Below are 22,250 nucleotides of genomic sequence, written 5' to 3' on the forward strand. Positions count from 1 at the left end.
CCGCAGAACACAAAAAATATTTTTAGAAGAATATTTTAGCTCTGTAGGTCCATACAATGCAAGTGAATGGTGACCAGACCTTTTATGCTCCAAACATCACATAAAGGTAGTGTAAAAGTAATCCATAAAACTCCAGTGGTCTTCAGAAGCTATATAATATATGTGGATGAGAAACAGTCTCATAAAATGTTTTAGTTACATTTTGAAAGTGAATGTGAAAGTGGAGATTTATTGTAAAAAAGGATTGAAATGTTGATCTGTTTCTCACCCATAGTCATTGCATTGCTTCAGACAACATATATTAAACCACTGGAGTCACATGGATTACTTTTATGCTGTCTTTATGAAGTTTTTGGAGCTTCAAAGGCCTGATCACCATTCACTTGCATTGAAAGGGCCTAAAGAGTTGAGATATTCTTCTAAAAATCTTATTTAGTATTCAGCAGAAGAAAGAAAGTAATTCATATCTGGGATGGCATGACAGTGAATAAATGATGAGAGAGTTTTCATTTTTGGGTGAACTATCCCTTTTAATCATTTGTACTTTAAAAATTTAAAAATGACAGCACATCTCACAGTCCAAGGCCTGGTTACATCTTGAATGGACCATTATTCAAAAATATAAACACAAAAAAGTTGTGGTTCCTGTTGAATGAGCTTGATAACACCTGCTTTTCTGGTACAAGTGTTTTGTATAATCCAGTTTCATATGCTTTCTTTTCTCCAAATACTATTTTAAGTGAGCACACATAGAATCTAAAGTCCCTTGTGACTGTCTGAGGAATCTGTTCATAATTGTGAGCTTGCATGTCCTATATGATTGAAATATTAAAAAGTGCCTTAATCATAATCAAGGGCAGATAGATGTGAAAAATATTAACAGTTTGTATTTTTTCTTTCTTTCAAAGAATCACTGTTTTATAGTATACATATACTTTACAATTTGCTCATGTACATAATTTCATACAAAATCTAGTCTTTTCATTAATGGGGTCATGACATGTGGAATCAAACTTTCCTTGATCTTTTGACAGATAAGAGATCACTGTACTTTAAAAAACATAATGTAAGTTTCAGAACTCAAAAGTTCCTTCTCACAGCAAAAAGACCATTTGTTGAACCCAGCAGCCAATACAACTCGTCCTCCACGTCCTCCTCATTGTGATGTCACACTGTGATAGACATTTGCATCTGACCGCCTCCAAAACAAACAGTAGCCCGCCTAGTAGCAGGTAGAGGGAGCAGGTAAAGAGCAGAAAGCCAATCATAACAATGGGTGTTTACTGTAAAGTCTTAAACGAGAAGCAGCACTCAGTTTTTGACAGAGGGTCAGAACGAGAGTGGAAAGGAATTTTTTTTTCATACAAATATATGACGTTTTTGTGCAACAAAACTTTACTAATATTCTAAGTTAACCTCAAGGAACATCTTAAAATAATAAAAAGGCAATTCATGACCCATTTAAATACTACAATGTGAAGCAGGCTTGTTGTCTTTCTCCTTTATATTCATTTTTGATTTTCACATAGGATTTCATGACCTTTCATCTGAAGCCATATTATCTGATATTTCTGTACAAATTTGACATCCAAAAAGAGAAAGAGAAGAAGTGGCTATGAATATGACAGGAAGATGAAAAGGAAAGTGAAAGATGACAGCCCTTATAGCACATGTAGCCAGAAGTCTATTTGATGTGTGTGTTTACATCTGGAAGACATTTTTTTTTCAACGTGTTTAACAAAGCCAGAAAGGAATTTCACAAATTTGAAAGGCTCATGTCAATAGTTGTTTTTATCATAATTTCTTTTCTGAGGTCCACTGACAATGTAAATTAAGGTTTGTCAAACTTTTCCACATTTATTCTCTCTTCGTTAGTTCTTCTGGTATTTATAAAAAATATCCTACTTCATTCTAACTACCAATGAGTAAGCAACACTTAAAAACACAGAATTGTGTTTTTACATATGTCACCCTGTCATATGTTAATGTATCCATGTAGTCCATGGATTTCAAAATGAGCTGTTTTTGCATGTTTTTTATTTTTTTAATTGAATGTTTTTTTGAGTTCTAAAAGTTACAGCATGTCTTCATAGTACAATGGAACTATTTTATTTCAAAACATCAAGGACAACTTCATTTCTCATGATATGACCCCGTTAAGTATGTAAAGCAAGTCTTCATTGGCAAGATAGTACAGGCTAAAGAGCCTCATTACTGTAAAATCATAAAAAAAAATAAAGCTTAGTGTAAATTATTGTATCTGTTAGTGCAACTTGGTTGTTTTAAAATGCCTTGCATGATTACATTTATTGTCAAAAGTTTAATTCAGCATGCATGCACTTCATATATTACTGAACAGTACATAATTAAAGAAGTGAAAGTTTGGTGACAGGCCTTTGTGAAAGACACTCCTTTACAACAGAAAGCCTAAACCTCTTCTGGCATTGGAAAACTATGGCAAACCCCTTGTGGGGAGTATGGAATGGAATTAAAGACAGGCCCTCTTAGGCAACTCTCCAGCAGGTCATTGGGTAGTATAGACTGGCTTGTGAAAGAGCTCTGCCCAACATCTCCCAATGTTTCCATCCTTGTCTCCTCCTCTTCTTTATCAGAAACTTCCAGAGGGTTGGAAAGCAGGTCTCCAAGAACATTCAAGGACCTAAGCTTCCCATCCATAGCTAAGAAGCTATTAAGATGTCCATGTATCACGGGAATACTGGTAAAATCCAAACTGAAGTCATGCAGCACATGTGATGGAGACACCAGCAAAGGAAATTGGTCCTCCTCATCCTCCTTTACCTCTTCTTCTGTAGTCTCTTCACCAGTTTGCAGTGAAGTATTCAATAACTGAGGTTTATAAGGACAATCTATAAAAATTTGCCCAACCACTGGTGTTTCTGTGACATCCTCATGAAGCACAGTTGGATAAGAGTCTTGCCTCTCCCAAGATAGAGAAACTTCCTCAATGGGAGTTAAGGGGGGATCAATGTCCTCAGTGAGAGGTCCCCAGGGACTGTAACTGTCATCCTAAGAGCAAAAGAAAAAAGCTGTTAGCAAAATTATGTGCAGTGTGAAGAAGACTCACAATTCAACATGTAAAGGAAAAGTACACACAAAAAGTTTAATTCTGTCATCATATGAATGAATGGTAACTAAAGCTATCAGACTCCCTAATATCTCCTTTTGTGTTTCACACAAGATAGCAAGCCATATGGCTTTATAACAACATCAGTGTGCATAAATGATGACAGAATGTAAATAAATAATATTGCAATTAAGGTTGAAATGTAATTTTAATAAACACAAATATACAGTATAGAGTGTGATCAAGTGTATTTACCCTCTAGATGGTGGCATTTTAACCCAATTTCATCTTTACACACTGCTATATATCATTGATATTTTTGAGCTATCAGTTGTTAATAGGAACCAAAACTTTGAAGCTCCAAAAAGAACATAAATGCAGCTTAAAAGTAACCCATAAGACACTAGTGGTGTAATCAATATCTTGAGGGATCCGATAATTTTTGGATAAGAACAGACCAAAATATAACTTTTTTTTACTATAAATATTGACATCAGCAGTCTACTTGGCGATCATGATTTCAAGCTCGATTGCACTTCCTATTGCCATCTAGTGCTCCACTAATGGGTTAAGCACTATGAAGAGCAATCAAACTTAAAGTCATGATTGTGCCTAGAGACTGAAATGGCAAGATACAGTAAAAAAGGAGTTACATTTTGGTCTGTTCTGAAACAAAACAATTGGATTGCTTCAGAAGACATGGATTAAACCACTGGAGTCGCATTGATTACTTTTATGCTGCTTTATGTCCTTTTGGGGGTTTGAAAATTTGGTCCCCATTCACTTGCATTGTATGGACAAACAAATATCATATCTTCTTTCAAATATCTTTGAACTATTCCTTTAATCTTTGGTTTGTTTTTGTACTTTCAACCACCTGCTTTTAGAAGTGAACTGGTAGTTTATGGAGGCTTATGTTATGTGATTTAATATGCAATTCCTTTGTAAAAAAAAACTGGAGAAAGCCTAGAGGTATTTACAAAAGAGTGCGCCAGCGCTTGAGGGGCAGATGTTGATGCCCAACATCGGTTATAGAAGCAACAAACACTAACAGACCCCCCAAAAAAAAACGTTAAAATCACAGAAGGCAAAACTGTGTGTCAAGCAGCTTTTTCACTCTCTGTTGTACTCTTTCCCAGATCCTCTTTCCCAATGACAAATATAACACACCAGCCAGTGAGCTACACAATCACTAAAGGAAATAGATCTAGTAGCCAAATCGTCATGCATTACAGTTTGTCTTGCATAAACTGCTCTTTTTTTCTCCAATATCTCAAATATGGGTAAGATCTCTACAAAATGTGCTATTTTTTCTGTTTCAGCTATTGTAGAGGTGTAATAGTCATGCTTAAGTAGCCATTGTAGGTTGATTTCACCAAAAAGTGTAAAACTTTGGTGCTATCAAAACATTCCTCTATTTAATTGAGTTTCACTTGTAGCCTGACACACACAAACATTGAAATTACACACTTCCAATACATTTTTGCTACCGTGCTTCATGGTTTTTTTTTTAACTTTTACTAGTACAAACTTTTTCAAAAAAGTTCCATATTTTTGTCATCATGTATCCACAGTACAGATAACTAATGTTGCAATGTCGAACTAGAAAGCTATGGTGTCTTCCTCAGGATATTTATTGTTCAGGGTGTTCCTCAAAGTGGATTCTTGGACACTGATTTTAGCCAACAGAATCAATGCCAACAGATCTTTAGCTGTAATGTTGGCTCATTGCGATCTCCTATAAAGTTCAGAATGACTTGATCTTGGAGAAGTGTTAGTTGAATGACACCTCCAGAAGATTGACAATGGAGTTGTGCCTGATCTAAGAATTACTGAATGAATATCCAACCTTGTGATCATAAGCAACTCTTCTTTGTACTCTCAGATCTTCTGAGATCACTGCAAGATTCACTTAATAATCTTTTGTCACAAGGAGAATTCTTAAAGATAAAAATAGACATCGGTTCCAAAAGGCAAAAGCCTCCAAATTCACACCATTGCATGTTGGTTGAACTAAATTTGATTGATTTGATTAAAATGACACTTTATAGATATATATGTTTTACCTTTAGTAGTTTTATAGCATTGCTGTTGTCAAATTTAGGTAAAATTTCAAACAGCCAAGTGACTCCCATCGACATGCACATTTTCATCATTCTGTAAAGAGATTTTTTGACAAAGAATAAAAGGGGAAAGGGGAGTTACAAATAAACTTGCACATTATCACTCTAAACACCTTCAATATGTCCAATAGGCTATTTAAAGGTTGTTATTTGTTTTACCACTTCAGCATGTTAATTATTCTGAACATTTCACAAACACTTTGACTACATTCTGACTGATTATGACTGTAATGTTATGAAAGACTGCTGGCATTATCCACATTGTGAAACTGTCTGCACAAATGAAAGTGCAAAGTGTTTTACACTTAGTAAAATCATAACCCCCTCGTTGAGCACTTCACCTTTGCCGCACACATTTTAGGTACATCAGGTTGGCAAGAATCACCATAGGAACTGCAGCTGCCAAACAAAATCCAGCTATCATTCCATCTGGAAAGTAGACAATAACACAAGGATTAGAAAATATACTCTATACTTTATAATACTTTATAACTGCACAAATACAAAATGCATTGAATATGCATTGTACCCAAGTTAACACTAAGGAACTAGGTCTAAATAGTTCTAGTTTTGTTGGTGTAACCTAATGCAGTCAGGTTTATTCGGATGTGTCAAATAATATTTTTGGCTTGAATCAAACCAGTTATTTAGATGTTAACATAAGAAGCACATTTTCTAGGTGTAGTCTTGCACCTTAACTCTTACCATACAGGTTGATATATAGTAGTGAAAATGTGTTCAGCTTGAACCAAATGCCTATATGCTGGTAATAGAATACTGTATGGACAACATTTCAGTGCACAACTTCATAAAAGAAATAGGTCTGTGAATCGATATTTTCTTTTACAACTAAATAATTGCTGAGAATAATCATGAATTATCATGGTACATAGTCCATTAAAACAAACATTAAAATACTGTATATTAAAAATATATTTATAATTTGTCTCAAAGTATTTGCAAGAACTTGATTAGTCATCAATTATTTCACTTATTTAAATATAATGTCTTAAAATATTCCATATTTTTGCAGTTAATAAGACTATTTTATAGGTATTAATCTTTGACACAAGAATATGTTTACATGCCATAAAATCAGTGGACATGCTGTAATTAAAAGTTGGGCAAAACCTTCCGGCATTTTCCAGTGGACTTCTTTAATAATATGATCAAATTGGTCAATTCAATAAACTTAATATGAACTTAAATGTACATTGCCAATGATTTATTATACCCTAGTCAGATAAACAAATTTAATTCTGTAGTTTAATTAGCTGAAGTTTAAAATCTCAAATGTGTTATTTTCACTGGCTGCCGTTTAGTGTTAATAGTGCACATGCAGGGTCTCTCTCGCAGTGCTTTTGACACTGGTTCAGATGACAGTGAGTGAACGCTTTTGTGCAAGTTTTTCTCCCACACCTGACTCACCGCTTGCGGGTGAAGTCTCCATTCTCTGTACAGTAAATGTTTATTAGGATGGGACATAGGTAATGAATAAGCGTGCACTGCTCCACACAAAAAGATTCTTTGCTAAAATGTGCAGTCAAGTCATGTGTACACCTCCTGGAAATGTATAGCCTACTCTCATTGAGAACTTTATTAGGAACACTATGGCCCTAATAAAGTTTTCTACGTGGTCTTCTGCTGTTGTAGCCCATCCGCCTCAAGGTTCGACATGTATATTCTGAGATGCTATTCTGCTCACTGCAATTGTACAGAGCAGTTATCTGAGTTATAGTAGCCTTTCTGTCAGCTCGAACCAGTCTGGCCATTCTCCATTGACCTCTCTCCTCAACAAGGTGTTTCCATCCGCAGAACTGCCACTCACTGGATATTTTTGGCACCATTCTACTGTAAATTCTACTGACTGTTGTGTGTGAAAATCCCAGGAGATTGGCAGTTAAAGAAAAACTCAAACCAGCCCATCTGGCACCAATAATCATGCTACGGTCGAAATCACTGAGATAAAAAAACAATTCTGATGGTTGATGTGAATATTAACTGAAGCTCCTGCCAAATATTGTACTTCCAAACACACTTGCTCTGCAGTACAGCTTCACAAACACTCCTGGATAGATCCATATGTCTAACTGTTTGTGGTCAAAATCTCTTAAGGTAAGGAACTCTACTTTCTATTCTGAGTCTTCCATAAATGTACATTATTGCACACAAAGGTAAGTCACCTGTCGTCCTGTCTGGAAGAAGTTGATATGTTTTAGCTATATCCCCACACATCAAGTTTTTTTGACAGTAGCAGGTAACAGCTTTTCCTTTGGGCCCTTCACCTGCAGAGTTCCACGCAGAGATCAGGACATCAAAACTTTCCTGTGGGCCCATCAGTTCCCAATTGAAAGATCTAGGAAATATGTTAGGCACAGTTTCTGCAAGCAGAAAACACACAGAACATAAATAGATGATGTACTGTATGTTTCATTAGTTATCAAGAATTCTTTATGAAACATGCATTTGGTTCACTTACACTCTGTATGGCAATATTTTTTTCAAATTGATTGACAATTTCTCTTTGAATCATGCTTCAAGTATACATGTCCTAATTTGAATGCTTAAGATAAGACAGTACTTGTTTAGATGTTCCACAGCAGAAAGAAAGCCATATAGTTTGAAACAACTTGTGAGTGAGTTAATGATGACATTATTTTATTTTTGGGTGAACTAACCCTTTTAGAATAAACCGTCTCATAGCACCTCTCCTGTAACAACAGCATGGTGGAGATATTTAACACTGGTTGAAAACAGTTATGTCGCCTACTTTTTTGGTTCTTCAGCATTTTTATGTTGTTACACCACAAGATAATAACAGACAATTTCTAGCCACGTTCTAACCAAGTAACATGGTACTCATTTATGATAAAGCTTGGTTAGAGTAGCTTTACGTTGGAAGCGACAGAAACATTTGCACATAGCCACATGTCTTCCGCTGTTGCCTCTACTTCCTGTCATGTCTCAAGCCACAAGTAAAGAATAGCTATAAGGTCACGTTTGCGCCAGCCAGATCTGTAGCTCTTCGAAGGCACATACATAACAGAGGACTGGGAACATTAATTGATTGACTCTAGTAACAAACACATTGGCTTGTCCATTCACAGAATCATTTAGACAATGATAATGATTCCAGCTTTCACTCTAGAATGTGCAACTACAATGCAGTGTCAAGCAGGACTACGTAGGGCGTACGCACGCCCACTCACATATAAACCACAGTTTACTTTCTAATAGTTTTGTGCTACCACAAGTATTTTATACAATTAGAAATCGAAAGTTATTTTCATCTGTCATTGTCCTGTAAATGTGGGGCCCATCAATGAATAGTTTTCAGTTTCAGTTTAGTCTGAAATGTGGGCCTGTCCCTTTGAGAGTGATATATTTTTTCCACCACCCATACGTTTTGTTTTGGAATAGTAACATCTAAGTACAATTTAAATCAAGCTGCGGTGTGGAACAAGTTAAATTCAAATGGATTTTCAAGGAAACTTTTGGTTGGGAACATGAGCCTCCCTGCTTAAGCAAAACAGCCCTACATGAAACAACCATACTTAACATATACAGTATGAATAGTTATTCTGACCTAAATTAAACACAGCAGTACAATATTTTGGGATTGTAAATTATCTGTATGCAACAAGATATAAATCTGGACCCAGTTGCACACCTTTAAGGGATAGCTTACCAAAAATAAAAATGATGTCATTGTTTACTCACTTTACATGTTCCAAACCCACATAGTTTTTCTTTTTCTTCCGTAAAACATAACAAAGAAGATATCAGGCAGAATGTTAGTCTCAGTCACCATTCACTTTTATTGCATCTTTTGTTCCATACAATGAAAATAAATGGTGACTGTCATTTGGCCTAACATTTCATTTTGTGATCCAAAGAAGAATAAATTATGATTGAGCTAAATGATCACACAGGAAATCGACATGCTGTTTCCAAATGTTCATGTACCATGACATTTACCCCATACTGCTGAATTACTGACTGAGCTACATCCTGCATCAGACATTTTTGCATCAATTCAAATGTGTTCACCTTTCCCTGTGGCACCAGTGTTTGGTATGTTAGTTAAATAAGTAATCCACAACAAAATACTCTACATTCTCTAAAAATAATAAAAAAGTAAAAGTAAAAAGTAATCAAATTATTAGTTACTTTACTTTTAAGTTACTTTCTAAAACACTTTTTCACTTAACAAGTTCAAAATAATGTAAATATTTCCTCCTTGTTAATTTCTATACACAAGTCATACACTCGAGTCCTGCACAACACATTTCTACTGTACAATGACTTGTTACGGGGCCCTTCATCTGTCACAGAAACACAAATACACAAATATGAACGTAATTCATGTTTTAAACATCCTCATCCTCCTTGACATGTCTGCTTCTTTCGAGACAGTGAACTACAAGATAATCCTGCCCACTCTCTCTGACCTGGGCATCACAGGAACTGCACTTGGATGGTTTGAGTCATATCGCATTGGCAGATCTTTCAAGATCTCCTGGAGAGGGGAGGTGTCCATGTCACATTAGTTGACCACTATGTTCCTCAATTTTCCTCAAGGATCAGTGCTTGGACACTCCTCTTTTCGATGTACATGACATCACTCTGACCGATAATTGAGGAACATGGCCTTACCTACCACAGCTATGCAGATGATACACAGCTCTACCTGTCATTCCAGCCTGATAACCCTACTGTCTCAGCTCGTACCTCTGCCTGCCTCTCGGACATCACTCATCATGTTCCCATCCAACCCATCTGTTGACCACAACCTCACTATTCATCTTGGTTCAACTACAAGTTCGGAACCTGGGTGTGGTGGTAGATGATCAGTTTAATTTTACTGCCCACATCTCATCAACCGTCCGGTCTTGCAGATTCGTGCTTTACAACATCAGGATATATCAGAAATGTTCTATCTGAATATGCTGCACAGCTCCTGATCTAAGCTCTGATCATATCAAGACTGGACTACTGTAATGCTTTGTTAGCTGGCAACCCAGCTAACACAATGAAGCTACTAAAGATTGGCCAGAATGCAGCAGCGCATCTGGTCTTCAATCAGCCACAAATGGCCCATATCACCCCACTCTTGAGTTCACACCACTGGCAAGCTGAAGCTGCCCACATCAAATTCAAGGCTTTGACTCTGGACTACAGGACAACCAATGGAACCGCACCTTCTTACTTCAATTCCGTTCTGCAGGTCTATGCTCCAACTCACTCTCTTCGGTCTATGAACGAGCGGTGCATGGTGGTCCCAACACGAGGTTCAAAGTTTATTTCATGGTTCACTTTCTCTGTTCCACTGTGTTGGAATGAGGTTCCAACCTACATATGATCTTCTGATACCATCTCAGCATTCAAGATGCAGCTGAAAGCTAATCTGTTCCATAAGCACTCAACCAGTCCACGCTAATTTCACTTACTATTGAACTTAACTTGCACTTACTGTACAAAACAACAACAACAACAACAACAACAACAACAACACATCTCCTCTGTCTTTTTCTTCTGCACTAGTGCCTTTCTTCTTGGCAGTACAACACTGCAGATATAGTTGATCTTTGTATGACAAATTGCTTGCTATGTTCCTCATTTGTAAGTCACTTTGGAAAAAATCATCTGGTTACATTACTAAATGTAAATGAATAATATTATTTTAGAAATACTGTATGTGTAACCCTAGTTATTTACTTTAATCCAGTAACTGCAATCTGACAATAATGGAAAATGTAATGTGTTACATTACTTTTTGACAGAAAAGTCATTTGATTACAATAACAAATTACTTTGTTATCAGATTACACCCAAAACTGGACTCTACTGAAAGCACATTGTGTTCACAATAACCTACAACATGAGTTTACTCCAAGACATAGGTTTGTTTGGTGAATGTGTTCACATAAACAATGTCTTGAAGTGTATTGGTTCCCATATTCTAAAAATGTCAACAATTTAACTTTTAACAATTTTTTAACAGTTATCATTTTACAGGGTAAGTTAGAACAAGCACTCAACATCATTTTCAGAACAGTGGTGTACTGTAGACGTGTAGGGGAGTGGGGTTACTGGAAGAGGATGTGAAGTAAATGGTGGAAAACCCTGCAGTCAAACTGTGGGTGTGACAGTGACGAGTCTAAAACCAAAGACAAATGGAGTCTTTCCATTGAGCAAAATACATTAAGGTGTAATGCATTACTTGTGGGGTGAGGTTAAAGACACCTGTAGTGTTGTGAAGCGAAACCAATCCTGATTAAACATCGAGAGAGTGATGTTAAAGAATAAACAAAAGTTGTGATTCTGTGCGCACAAACCATGAACTGCATCACACTCCTCCCCCAATCTCTCACACAGATACATTTAGACACAAACCACGAAGATCTACACACTCACAAACAACTGTTTACTCACTGTTCTCTATAAGTCTCTTGTCTCTGTGTCTCTGAATGTAGATGGTATAGTTTGTGATAAATCCTCTCTGTTTTTCTTGGTCAAGCTGTTCCCATTGGATCAGAAATAGCTTTTCCCCAACAGTGGTAATTGATGCATCTGGACCAGTCAGTGGACCTAAACAAACTTATAATAATTAAACGGAGGACTGAGGGCCCTTCAGTCCCTGACCAACAAAATGCTAAACAATTAGCAACTGCTAATTCACAACCTTTACCGCTACTGTATTAACTTATTAAATAGACACAGTCTGTTTATGCGATTCTACAAATTCTCTGCCACCTTGTGGCAACTTACTAAATTGCTTCACACAAGAAAAAAGAACACAAAAACAGTTTAGTCAGTAGTTGGGCAAGTTACATAGTAATCCACTACATATATAGTAATCCACTACAAATAATTAATTATTTATATAAAATCATAATCTGATTACTTTAAATATTACTTCATTGAAAAAGTAATCACATTACTAATTACTTTACTTTTAAATTACTTTCTAAAACACTTTTCCACTCAATAAATTCAATATAATGTCTATATTTCTTCCTTGTTCATTGTTACAAACCAGCCAGTCGCTCAGCGCCTACAATTCTCCTTTATGTTACGGGGCCAGAATTGATGTATTCTACATAAATAATATATTAGAAATAAGCATAACCATATGATGTACTTAAAATAAATTCAATTAATTGAAAGTCAGTAACTGTAATCTAATTACAATAATAAAAATATGTAATGCATTATATTATTTTTCTTTTTACTAAAAAAGTTATTAGATTACAGTAACTAATTACTTTTCATTTGGATTACAACCAACTCTGGTAGTTACATAATAATAATAATAATCAGCATCATCATGTAAATGTAAATATAACACACATATATAAAAACACACACAGCAAATAAAAGTTAACTAGAACTTACTCTCTTCTTTTGCATAAACTTGACAAAAAGCAGGGTTGGAAACCCCATTGGCTTCTTCAATGTACAGTGAAATGTTGTAGAGAACACCAGCTTTGAAACCTGAAAATACAAGTTCAGAAAAGTTTAATGATTTTATAATGAAACTTATTTTGGATAATGGACATCATCATACTATAACCTTATTATTTCAGATGATACATTACTTGTTTTGCATCCATTCTTACAATATATGATATAATGATCTGTTAAAAACATCTGTATTGGATTCGTTGAATAATGTTTTACCTTTCAGGAATGTAGAATTGTAGTCTTTTCCCAATCTCTTCCATTGTAAGTGAACTGGGCTCTGTTGCCACTGAACTACAAAACCCAGAACTCCTTTCACCGCCTCACTGTAATAAGGCAAATCCCAGGCTAGATACATACTGACCCCTGCTGCTGGAGTTAAATATGTTATGATTGGGGCTTTACCTGTGAGGCACAAATAGAACACAATGCTACAAGTCAAAACTTTGGAAATACCCACTCAATATTTATTATTACTATTTTCCACATTAGAATATTTTAGCTTCTTCAAAGTAGCCATCCTATATCAGTGGGTCAGGAAATAAAAGTTATTCAATGTTAAGTTTGTCCATTTTGGACCAGTGGATACAGTTTGGGAACCATTTTCCTAGATTACAGCTTTGCACATTCAGTATTGATGGAGTTCCCATATACTAGCCACTTTTCTTCTTCACTATAAAACAACTCATCAATGTAATTATTTATATATTTTTAAATAAAATGTTAATTTTATTTATTTATTATTTGTAATAAAAATTTTAGTTTTGTAAAGAAATTCATAATTTAGAATATATAATTTCACAATTTCTGTATTTCTACAATTTAAAAAAAAATTTTTTTTAAGCTTAAGCCATTAAAAAATACCTTTTGAAAAGCCTTTTAAAAGCCTTTTAAAGCTGTGCCTCTAGCAATACTAAAAGGAATTGCAAAACTAACTTTTGTTTTCAAACAGATTTCTGAATACAACATCTGTCTGACATTGGTCGAAAAATAAAAGATAGTCCTGCACCAAACTCACTACAATGGTGATGTTGCTGTGTCAAGCTGGCCGGTTCATTCCAACATACAGAGCAATTTTGGTAAGAGGTACAGAGTCATAGTGTTTACACTTATCAGGAAATTAACCTACTTATGGGTTTCTTACAATTATACCTACATATTAAGATGGGATAGTAGAAAGTAATTTTACATAAAAAAATGACACACATCTTCCAGTTTTAACCAAAGTTAAGACCAATCAATAGCATTTGTTGCATAATGTTGATTACAAAAAACAAACCAAAAAAAACTTATAGAGCCAGTCAATTAACACTAAAATACACATTGTTAAAAAAAGTGTAGCCATACGACTTAAACATAATACTTGTTTATGAGATTTTAGTGTGAAATCACTTACTAACCTTATCTGTGTAAAGTTTTATCCAATTCCAATTGTGTCGTTGTCACGACAATGAAGGTGTAATAATATTGTATATAACTTATATATATATATATATATATATATATATATATATATATATATATATATATATATATATATAATCTTAGTTAAAAATATCACATGATCTTCATTTGAAATTTCAGAGCACAAGTTCTCACCTGTATATATCAAGCTCACATGAGCAGGTGGGGAAGACCCAGCTGATGTAACAGCACAGACATTAACCTTTGCAACCCCCAAGGGCAGCTGCAGTGTGTGATGGATGGCATGTGCTGAGCACATCACTTCATGGACTTTGCCATCTTCTTTATAAGATAACTTATATTCTAACAAATTTCCACTGTAGTCTTCTGATGTATAAGGCTGAAAGATGCAGCAAAAGTAAACAGTCACTGATGGTTAAAGCATAGATTGTTCAAACTGGGTCTATTATCCCTGGGTTAACGTTCTACATGACATAATAATTAGAATATACAGATACATATTATACAAATATTATACAAGTATAATATACAAAACATATCATATAACCCCAGACCCAGTGTTCCAGAGCAAGGGCAATGATTTAGTGCAGATATTTAAATATGCACATAATAATCATTTGATGTCTTCTGAAGTCAAAAAGTTAATTATATAATTTCTCCATTAGGTGGCTCTGTTGGTCTTTTTAAATAGGACAATTTCTGTCTTATTGGATGTAAATACTTTACGAAAATCAACAACAAGTGTTTTTTGTCTTTTCTTTTTGGGTAGGGTACATCTTAAACATTTAAAAGTTAACAGTCTTGTTATATAAAGGGATATCATTACCTTCCAAAACACTGTAACATTCTGAAGTCCATGGCTATCTGCATCCTTGATGACTCGCCACACGTCAAGTTTGTGCGAGGGTGCTTGGGCACATTATTGGATAATCAATTATTATTAAATAAATGTCAGAAACTTTAAGTGAAACACTTAAAAACCTACACATAACCTAATCTATCTTTGAAGAAATGTAATAATAATAATAATAATAATAAAACATTCACCAATGAACAAAAAAAAAAATCTGCTGCTCATGTGCTCATTTGTTGTGCTCTTAAGCTGAACTCTCAGTCACCATTATGAATTGTTTATGAAAATAAATTTAAAGGCCGACTGTACCTATTCCAGGGCTTGTTGCATTGTAGGGATGGCTCCACGTGCTGCAGTTCACTGAAGTAACACACACTCTCAATTCAAACTGATATGACATCATAGGTTTTATGGCCTCTTGCATCAGCAAGGTTCCAACATGAAGCTCAGTGATGTTTCCCATTCCCTGATAAAATACAAGAGTAAAAATATCTCTAAAATCTAACGGATGACTTGCTTTTGATCAACACCCATTTCCCACAAATTGTTTTTACTAATATATATATATATATATATATATATATATATATATATATATATATATATATATATATATATATATATATATATATGTATGGGATGAGGGATGAGACAAATAAACATCTAACTCTTACCCAGTCCTGCATATAATGTGCTCTTCTGAATCTTAGGCTTGGTTTCAATGAATCTTCTGAGCTCTTCCAGTGTATTGTGGGAGAAAGGGAGCCATTTTCAAATGTAATATTTTCAATCTCTGGAGTGCTTGGAAGAACTACGCAAGAAATATTTTAATATGTCATAAAATGTGACATACATTGGCCCAAAATGTATTTAAACACTTAAACCACACTTAAAAGTGTATGAATGTCTTTGTATTATATAAGACAAATGTAAAACCAAGGGTATTTATTTTTAAGAAATACATCACAAACACTTTTCAAGCTAAATATTTCACAAAATAAGTTTGTTGGGGTTCAAATGACAAAAATGCACTGTTAACAAATTAGACAAAACATATTTGGACACTTTAGATTGTCAAACTTTGTGTAACATGTCCATAGTTAATGTGCTGAACTACACTTGTGGTTACTCCTGTTTTGCTAGGACACATGTGTGAACTTGAGGGTTACTGACTTCACACATCCACTAAAAATTGACCATGACACCAGTTGGTTTAAAGGCATAGTTCACCAAAAAATTAAATTCTGTCATCATTTACTCACCCTCATGCCATCCCAGAGTGGATGACTCTCTTTCTTCTGTTGAACACAAACAAAGATTTTTAGAAAAATATTTGAAGCTCCAAAAAACACATAAAGGCAATGTAAAAGTAATCCATAAGACTTCATTGGTTAAATCTATATGTTTAGAAGCAATATGGTAGGTGTGGGTGAGAAACAGATCAATGTTTGTCCTTTTTTATTATAAATATCTACCTTCACATTCTTCTTCATTTGTTTTTGGCAATTCACATTCTTCATGAATATCGCCACCTACTGGGCAGGGAGGAGAATATAAAGTAAAAATGGTCCTAAAAATGTATCTGTTTCTAACCCACATCCATCATAGAGTGTAAAGATTTAACCATAGCAGTCTTATGGATTACTTTTATTATGGATTGCCTTCATGTGCTTTTTGGAGCTACAAAATTTGAATTGCGAGGACCTGCAGAGCTGAGATATTCTTCCAAAAATATTTGTTTGTGTTCAGCAGAAAAAATAAAGTTATTTACATCTGGGATGCCATGAGGGTGAGATGATGAGAGAATTTTCCTTATTGGGAGAACTATCCCTTTAAGTAACATGAAAATGTTAAAGGTTAGCTCTGAGAAAAGCACTAGCATAATTTGTGCCATATATGCCACTTGATTTGATATTTTGTATCTATTGCAATGACATTCAGATATTTGAATCACTTAAGTGTCCAAATAAGACAAAACAAGTGCATTTGGTATGTAAAAGTGATTCACACCACTTTTACAGGGTAAGAGAAAAAGATACAGTCATATGTATTATTTTATCAGACCACATTAAATACAATGAAAGGTCAATGACTGTAATGAGAGACATTAAAGCTCATGATGTCACCAAAACGAGAAAAACATCTGGTTCAAAGGAAACCAAAGTGATTCAGAAAAGACTACATGTGTGAAGTTATCTCACCACTGTCCCAAACCGAGAAGGTGAAAGTAGAGTTAGACTCTCCTAGTGCATTACGCCCTCTTACATGGATTTGGTATGTCATTGTTTCATCAAACACAGATCGCGGAAAAGAGACATGACCATCCTCCGGCATTTCATGTTTGATGAACTGAGATGTCTTATTGCTTTATGAGGAGGAAAAACAAGATAGTACATACACTATTGAAATAATAAAATGTACAACAGGAATCCATTGATGTTTTTAAAATGTTTTGTTACAGGAATTATTTTTTAAATGAACAAAGGCATACTTACTTAAATGTCACTATGTAGTTTGTATCTAAATATGTCACATTTGTTGCTGTCAGAAGACAGTTCACATACTCTGAATGTCTGTGCGTCACACAGTTGAATTTCACTTTACCTGGAGGGTCTAGAGCACAAAGTAAAATTTAACTACAGTTCTATCAACAGCTACATATTCATCATAATCATTGTAATTTTGACAATGAACATTTTGTAATAAAAAGGAAAATAAACTGGGTAACACTTTATGAACACTTTTCGTAATAACATTGTAATTATAATTAATAAACCCTGTTATTACATTGACTATAATAAACTGATCATCATTTCATTTACAAAAACAGTAAAGACGCCTGCGCCAAACAATGAAAAGCTTATCTATCCAAGTTGCTTTGGTGCGTAGGCAAAATAGTTATGCAATGATTCTTATAATATCATATAGTTACAATTATATCTGAATCTTTCAACTACAGCTAATCTGTCATCTAAATAATATGCTCTCACTAGCAAAAAGTTATTAAATATATATATTGTAAATCAGGGGCGGACTGGGAAGAGAATTCGGCCCGATTTTAAATAGAAACCAGCTCAAAGTTGTTGAATTGGGTGTTGCTGTAAAAGGTAAAAGTCCTGGTTCTGTCTGCAGTTGATTATTTAACCTTAAGGGTATTTCTTGAGCTTCTAAAGCTACTACTACCTGACCTGACCCTAAAAATATTTTTGTTGGTGTTAAATAAAGTAGCCAGTTCAATGCACTGACAAATAGTTTATTGAATTTTAGGTTGCCTAAAAAAAAAAAATTGTATCCCCTTTTTTCTCCCAATTTAGAATGCCCAATAACAACTACTTCGTAGGTCCCTGTGGTGGAGCGGTTACTCACCTCAATCCGGGTGGCAAAGGACAAGTCTCAGTTGCCTCTGCTTCTGAGACTGTCAATCCGCACATCTTATCACGTGGCTTGTTGTGCATGACACCGCGGAGACTCCCAGCATGCGGAGGCTCATGCTATCCTCCACGATCCACGCACAACTTACAACGCACCCTATTGAGAGTGAGAACCACTAATTGCGACCATGAGGAGGTTACTACATGTAACTCTACCCTCCCTAGCAACTGGGTCAATTTGGTTGCTTAGGAGACCTGGCTGGAGTCACTCAGCACACCCTGGATTTGAACTTGTGACTCCTGGGGTGGTAGTCAGCATCAATACTCGCTGAGCTACCCAGGCCCCCAACAAAAAAGTTTTTAAACTGAATGTAACAATGAATTTGTCCTTTTACTTAAAAAGTGTTTGTTTTACTTAAAAAGTTCCATATGGTTTAGAGTGCTTAAATACAGAATACCTACAGCCAGCCTTGAGATCCTGGCCGCAAACAATGTGCCATTTGTCATCTTGTTTCACCTTGCAGAGGACCGAAAATGTGGTCTGGTTGATGGCTATTTGTGTTTGTATTGTGGAGCAACTAGTTGTTTCAAAAATGGTCTGTCCATTAAAGTCTATGGCAAAGCGTCTGCCACAGCGCTCAATGCTTGACTTGCAGTGCACAGTCAAGTTGGAGCCAAAGAGGATTATGTTTGAATCTACTGTCAACTTTCCAGCACAAACAATTCCGTAGCAGCCTAAAAAAAAGAGTGCAGTTAGACCAGAACACCAAGACATTTATAACAAGTGGTTGCTCCAAAACCTTAAGGATTTAAGAAAGAGAATAAACAAAGCAGCTTCAGAATTTCAACACAATTACTGAACTCACCGCAGAATTTGCAGTTGAAAAGGAGGAGGAGGACCACTTGCAAGACTCGACAGAAAAAATCCATTTTATGCTTTTCTTGGTCTGAGCCTCTAAAATGATGAGTGAATAATGTGTCAGGTTATCTATATTTCATGCCTACAGTAGTTCTAGTCTTCTCTATCTTCTCACGTGCATACATTATCAGTCCAAATAAAACATATAAGTAGAACAAAAAAGTGGGTTGCTTACCACACAGTCACCCCTTTTTAAAGATGTCACATAAAAGTTCCACATAAGTTTGCTGAAAACATGTTTGTGTCATTAACTAAAAAAAAAAAAAAATGTAAAGTACTGATTGATACCAGAAAAATACTGTATATGCAAATTTGTGACCTGTTTAAATAGTCAACATTCCCATGAGTGATGCTTAATGTTACAAGCCTTTTCAACCTTGTTTTCTCAGAGTTTATTTGCTTTTGTAAGGGGCAATGACCTAGATTTGTGGTATTTAATGTCTGTTCTGAAACTCTCAGCATCTGTTTCAACTCTTAGTTGTCCTACTTATTAAATCTCTTTTTCAGTCAGCACTGAAAATTAAATTAACGGATCATTAACTGCTCTTAAACATTTAGACACTAATACTGAACAAGCATGCAAGTCACTATATGATGAAATATAAAATTAATATTACCAGTTATGTCATGAAAAGAATAAATCCAAAAACTAAATGTTAATGTACACTGTCACCTGCAATTGTCAAATTAAGGACCTGTTTCTACTTGATTTAACCCTTTAAATTAGTTTTGTTGGTGTAACCTAATGTATTCAGGTTTATACATTGATGTTAATTTTTGTATTTTTTTTTAGTTAAATAAAACCAGTTAAAATAATTCAGAAGGACAAGACACCAAATGGCAGTAGAAAAAGGGTATATGTACTATAGTTGTAAAAAGACATACCTTTAATATTCAAATTCGGAGAGTAATTTCTCATCTAACTCCATTTGGACTCCTTCGCTGTTGCCATTATAGATGCTCATGAGTGGGCTCAACAGGGCTGACCGCTACAAGAGTAATTTGTTTTTTTTTATGAGAATTGAAAAACCAGTACAGAAAGAGAACATGTTATTATAATACATGTTATTTGAAATGACTAATCTGTCTCATTAAAGCATTGCTGTGATCTGTAATTACAGAAAACAACAGTTAATATTGCCTTTAATCATAAGTTTTGCATGTTACAAATGTTACAAATTATAATAAAAAAAGAAGCTCTGTTAATATATTTCAAACAACCAAATGTTACTGGCACTAGACAGAATAATATAATAGGCTGTGGAATATCAAGATAAGAAAAATTACCCATGTCTTCCTCACATGTTCCCTCTCACATGTACTCTGCATGTGAGAACAACACCACAGAAGTCAGCCTTCCTGCCTGCCCCAGATTTTGATCTTTTTTACATTTAGTTTCCATCTTTATCTTCAAAGAGCTTCTGGGGAAACCCAACTGTCAAATAAGGTGAATATGAGACTGAGCTTAATTGAAAGAATGTACTCATATTGAATCAATAGAGGTGTTTACAATGATAAAATATAAAAATAATAAACTCCTCATAAATTGTGGGAGCAACTTCCCTGTTTTTTACTGTAAAGCATGGAAACGGAGAATGCAGAAAACAATGAGGTTTATGTCAGTCCCACAATTACAGTTTGTGTGAAACTGGCACATATACCCACAAAAAAAAAAACAATCTTTAGTCAGAAGAGCTGCAGCCCAGAATAAACCCCACCTGATCTATATGTATAAGAGATGTCATAACTTTATTAATCGGTTAGCCAGAATTTATATTCTTACAATATTTTACGTCAAGCTGGATCAGGGAAATTGGACGTTAAATCTTACACTCACTTGGATCTTTGTCCTTTTTAAGAATCATACTGATCCAGGCTTTCCATTCTTTAATGATTCTGTATAAACGTCTAACAAAAGTGGAGCCAGTTCTGTAGCATAAGATCTAAAATATTCTGCGGCAAAGCCATCAAGTCCTTAATTATCTTGCCAATTTCCTACAAGGTTATCTCAGAATCAAGATAATTTTTTTGCTCAGTCGTCAGTTTAGGGAGTTCTAATGGTTCCACAAAGTTCTTAATATCTTCATCAGTAGACAAAGGTGTAGAACTGTAGAGATCAAGATAGAATTCTTTAAAAGTATTATTCATATTAATGGCTGAGGTAAATATTTCCCCACCAGCAGATTTCACTGAGGGAATGGCAGAAAAACACTCTCTCTGCTTTATGTATCTAGCCAAAAGCTTCCCTGCTTTGTCCCCTGACTCAAATTATGACTGTCTTGCCCTGAACAGCCAAAACTCCACCTTCTGCAACAAAATAGTATTATATTTGTATTTCAATCGGGCCAATCTTGGGCTTTGTATTTTTTGGTGAATGACACATACTGTATGATCCGGCCCCTCATAACAGCCTTAAGTGCCTCACAAGCCACGCCTACAGAGGATACTGAGGACCAGTTGGTCTCCATATAAAAATTAATTTCAGCCTTTAACATTTGTTGGAATTCAGGATTTTGCAAATGGGATACATTAAAGTGCCAACTAGATGATTTATTTTTCTCTATATGTGGCAACAACTCTAAACCCACCAGGTCATAATCTGAGACTAAGCTGTTTTCAATTGAGCAATCAACAACATATAAAATGAGGAACTTATCAATGTTATGACTCCCCTGCTCTTACTCGAGCCAGCACTGAAGAAAAAATGCCAACCCCATATCTTTTCAAATGTTTCAGCTTCCTGCGGGTAACGGTGCATTTCTTGAAGAAACACTACATCACATTTCTTATGTTTAAGAAAATAAATAACCTTTTTTTATGGTGTGCCCCAGCCCATTCACATTCCACATGGAGAGAGATAATCCACACATATTAACATTTGTCATAATAGAGAAAAGTTATTGTGTGTCAAAAACAACATTATAAAGACTACATTCTAACATTAGTGTAACAATCAAACCCCAAACTTCCCCCCAAATCAAACAAACAGAAAAAAGAAAAACGTGCGCAT

General features: G+C 35.1%; 1 protein-coding gene across 3 annotated transcripts; it reads right to left on the bottom strand.

Annotated features, from left to right (window-relative positions):
- Positions 1-475: 475 nt before the first annotated feature.
- il23r (interleukin 23 receptor) lies at positions 476-20,557 on the bottom strand. Of its 3 annotated transcripts, XM_052131157.1 has the most exons (18): positions 20,528-20,557; positions 20,126-20,229; positions 19,416-19,491; positions 19,188-19,276; positions 18,784-19,056; positions 17,446-17,563; positions 17,152-17,315; positions 15,625-15,761; positions 15,260-15,416; positions 14,924-15,006; positions 14,272-14,476; positions 12,892-13,077; positions 12,607-12,705; positions 11,644-11,799; positions 7,392-7,589; positions 5,550-5,637; positions 5,152-5,242; positions 476-3,027 (listed from the first exon to the last, which is right to left on the bottom strand). In XM_052131157.1, the coding sequence occupies exons 4-18, from the start codon at positions 19,249-19,251 to the stop codon at positions 2,428-2,430; spliced, it is 2,619 nt and encodes an 872-aa protein (XP_051987117.1). In that variant the 5' UTR covers positions 19,252-19,276; positions 19,416-19,491; positions 20,126-20,229; positions 20,528-20,557; the 3' UTR covers positions 476-2,427. The 3 variants fall into 3 exon arrangements, with proteins under 3 accessions (XP_051987117.1, XP_051987118.1, XP_051987119.1); XM_052131158.1 differs by lacking the exons at positions 19,416-19,491; positions 20,528-20,557 and having other exon boundaries at positions 20,126-20,224; XM_052131159.1 differs by lacking the exons at positions 19,188-19,276; positions 19,416-19,491; positions 20,126-20,229; positions 20,528-20,557 and having other exon boundaries at positions 18,780-18,965.
- Between the last annotated feature and the right edge of the window lie 1,693 nt (positions 20,558-22,250).

Source organism: Xyrauchen texanus, chromosome 7 (genome assembly GCF_025860055.1).
Source record: "Xyrauchen texanus isolate HMW12.3.18 chromosome 7, RBS_HiC_50CHRs, whole genome shotgun sequence".
Taxonomy (NCBI): Eukaryota; Metazoa; Chordata; class Actinopteri; order Cypriniformes; family Catostomidae; genus Xyrauchen; species Xyrauchen texanus.

What these genes read in the sequence shown, in the direction of transcription:
- il23r (XM_052131157.1), bottom strand. Translation starts at nt 19,251, where the DNA reads ATGGATTTTTTCTGTCGAGTCTTGCAAGTGGTCCTCCTCCTCCTTTTC. An exon ending in TTTCAACTGCAAATTCTGCG is followed by an intron (nt 19,057 to 19,187) that starts GTGAGTTCAGTA and finishes TCTTTTTTTTAG; the next exon opens with GCTGCTACGGAATTGTTTGT. An exon ending in CAAGAGACTTATAGAGAACA is followed by an intron (nt 7,590 to 11,643) that starts GTGAGTAAACAG and finishes TTCTGCTTGCAG; the next exon opens with AAACTGTGCCTAACATATTT.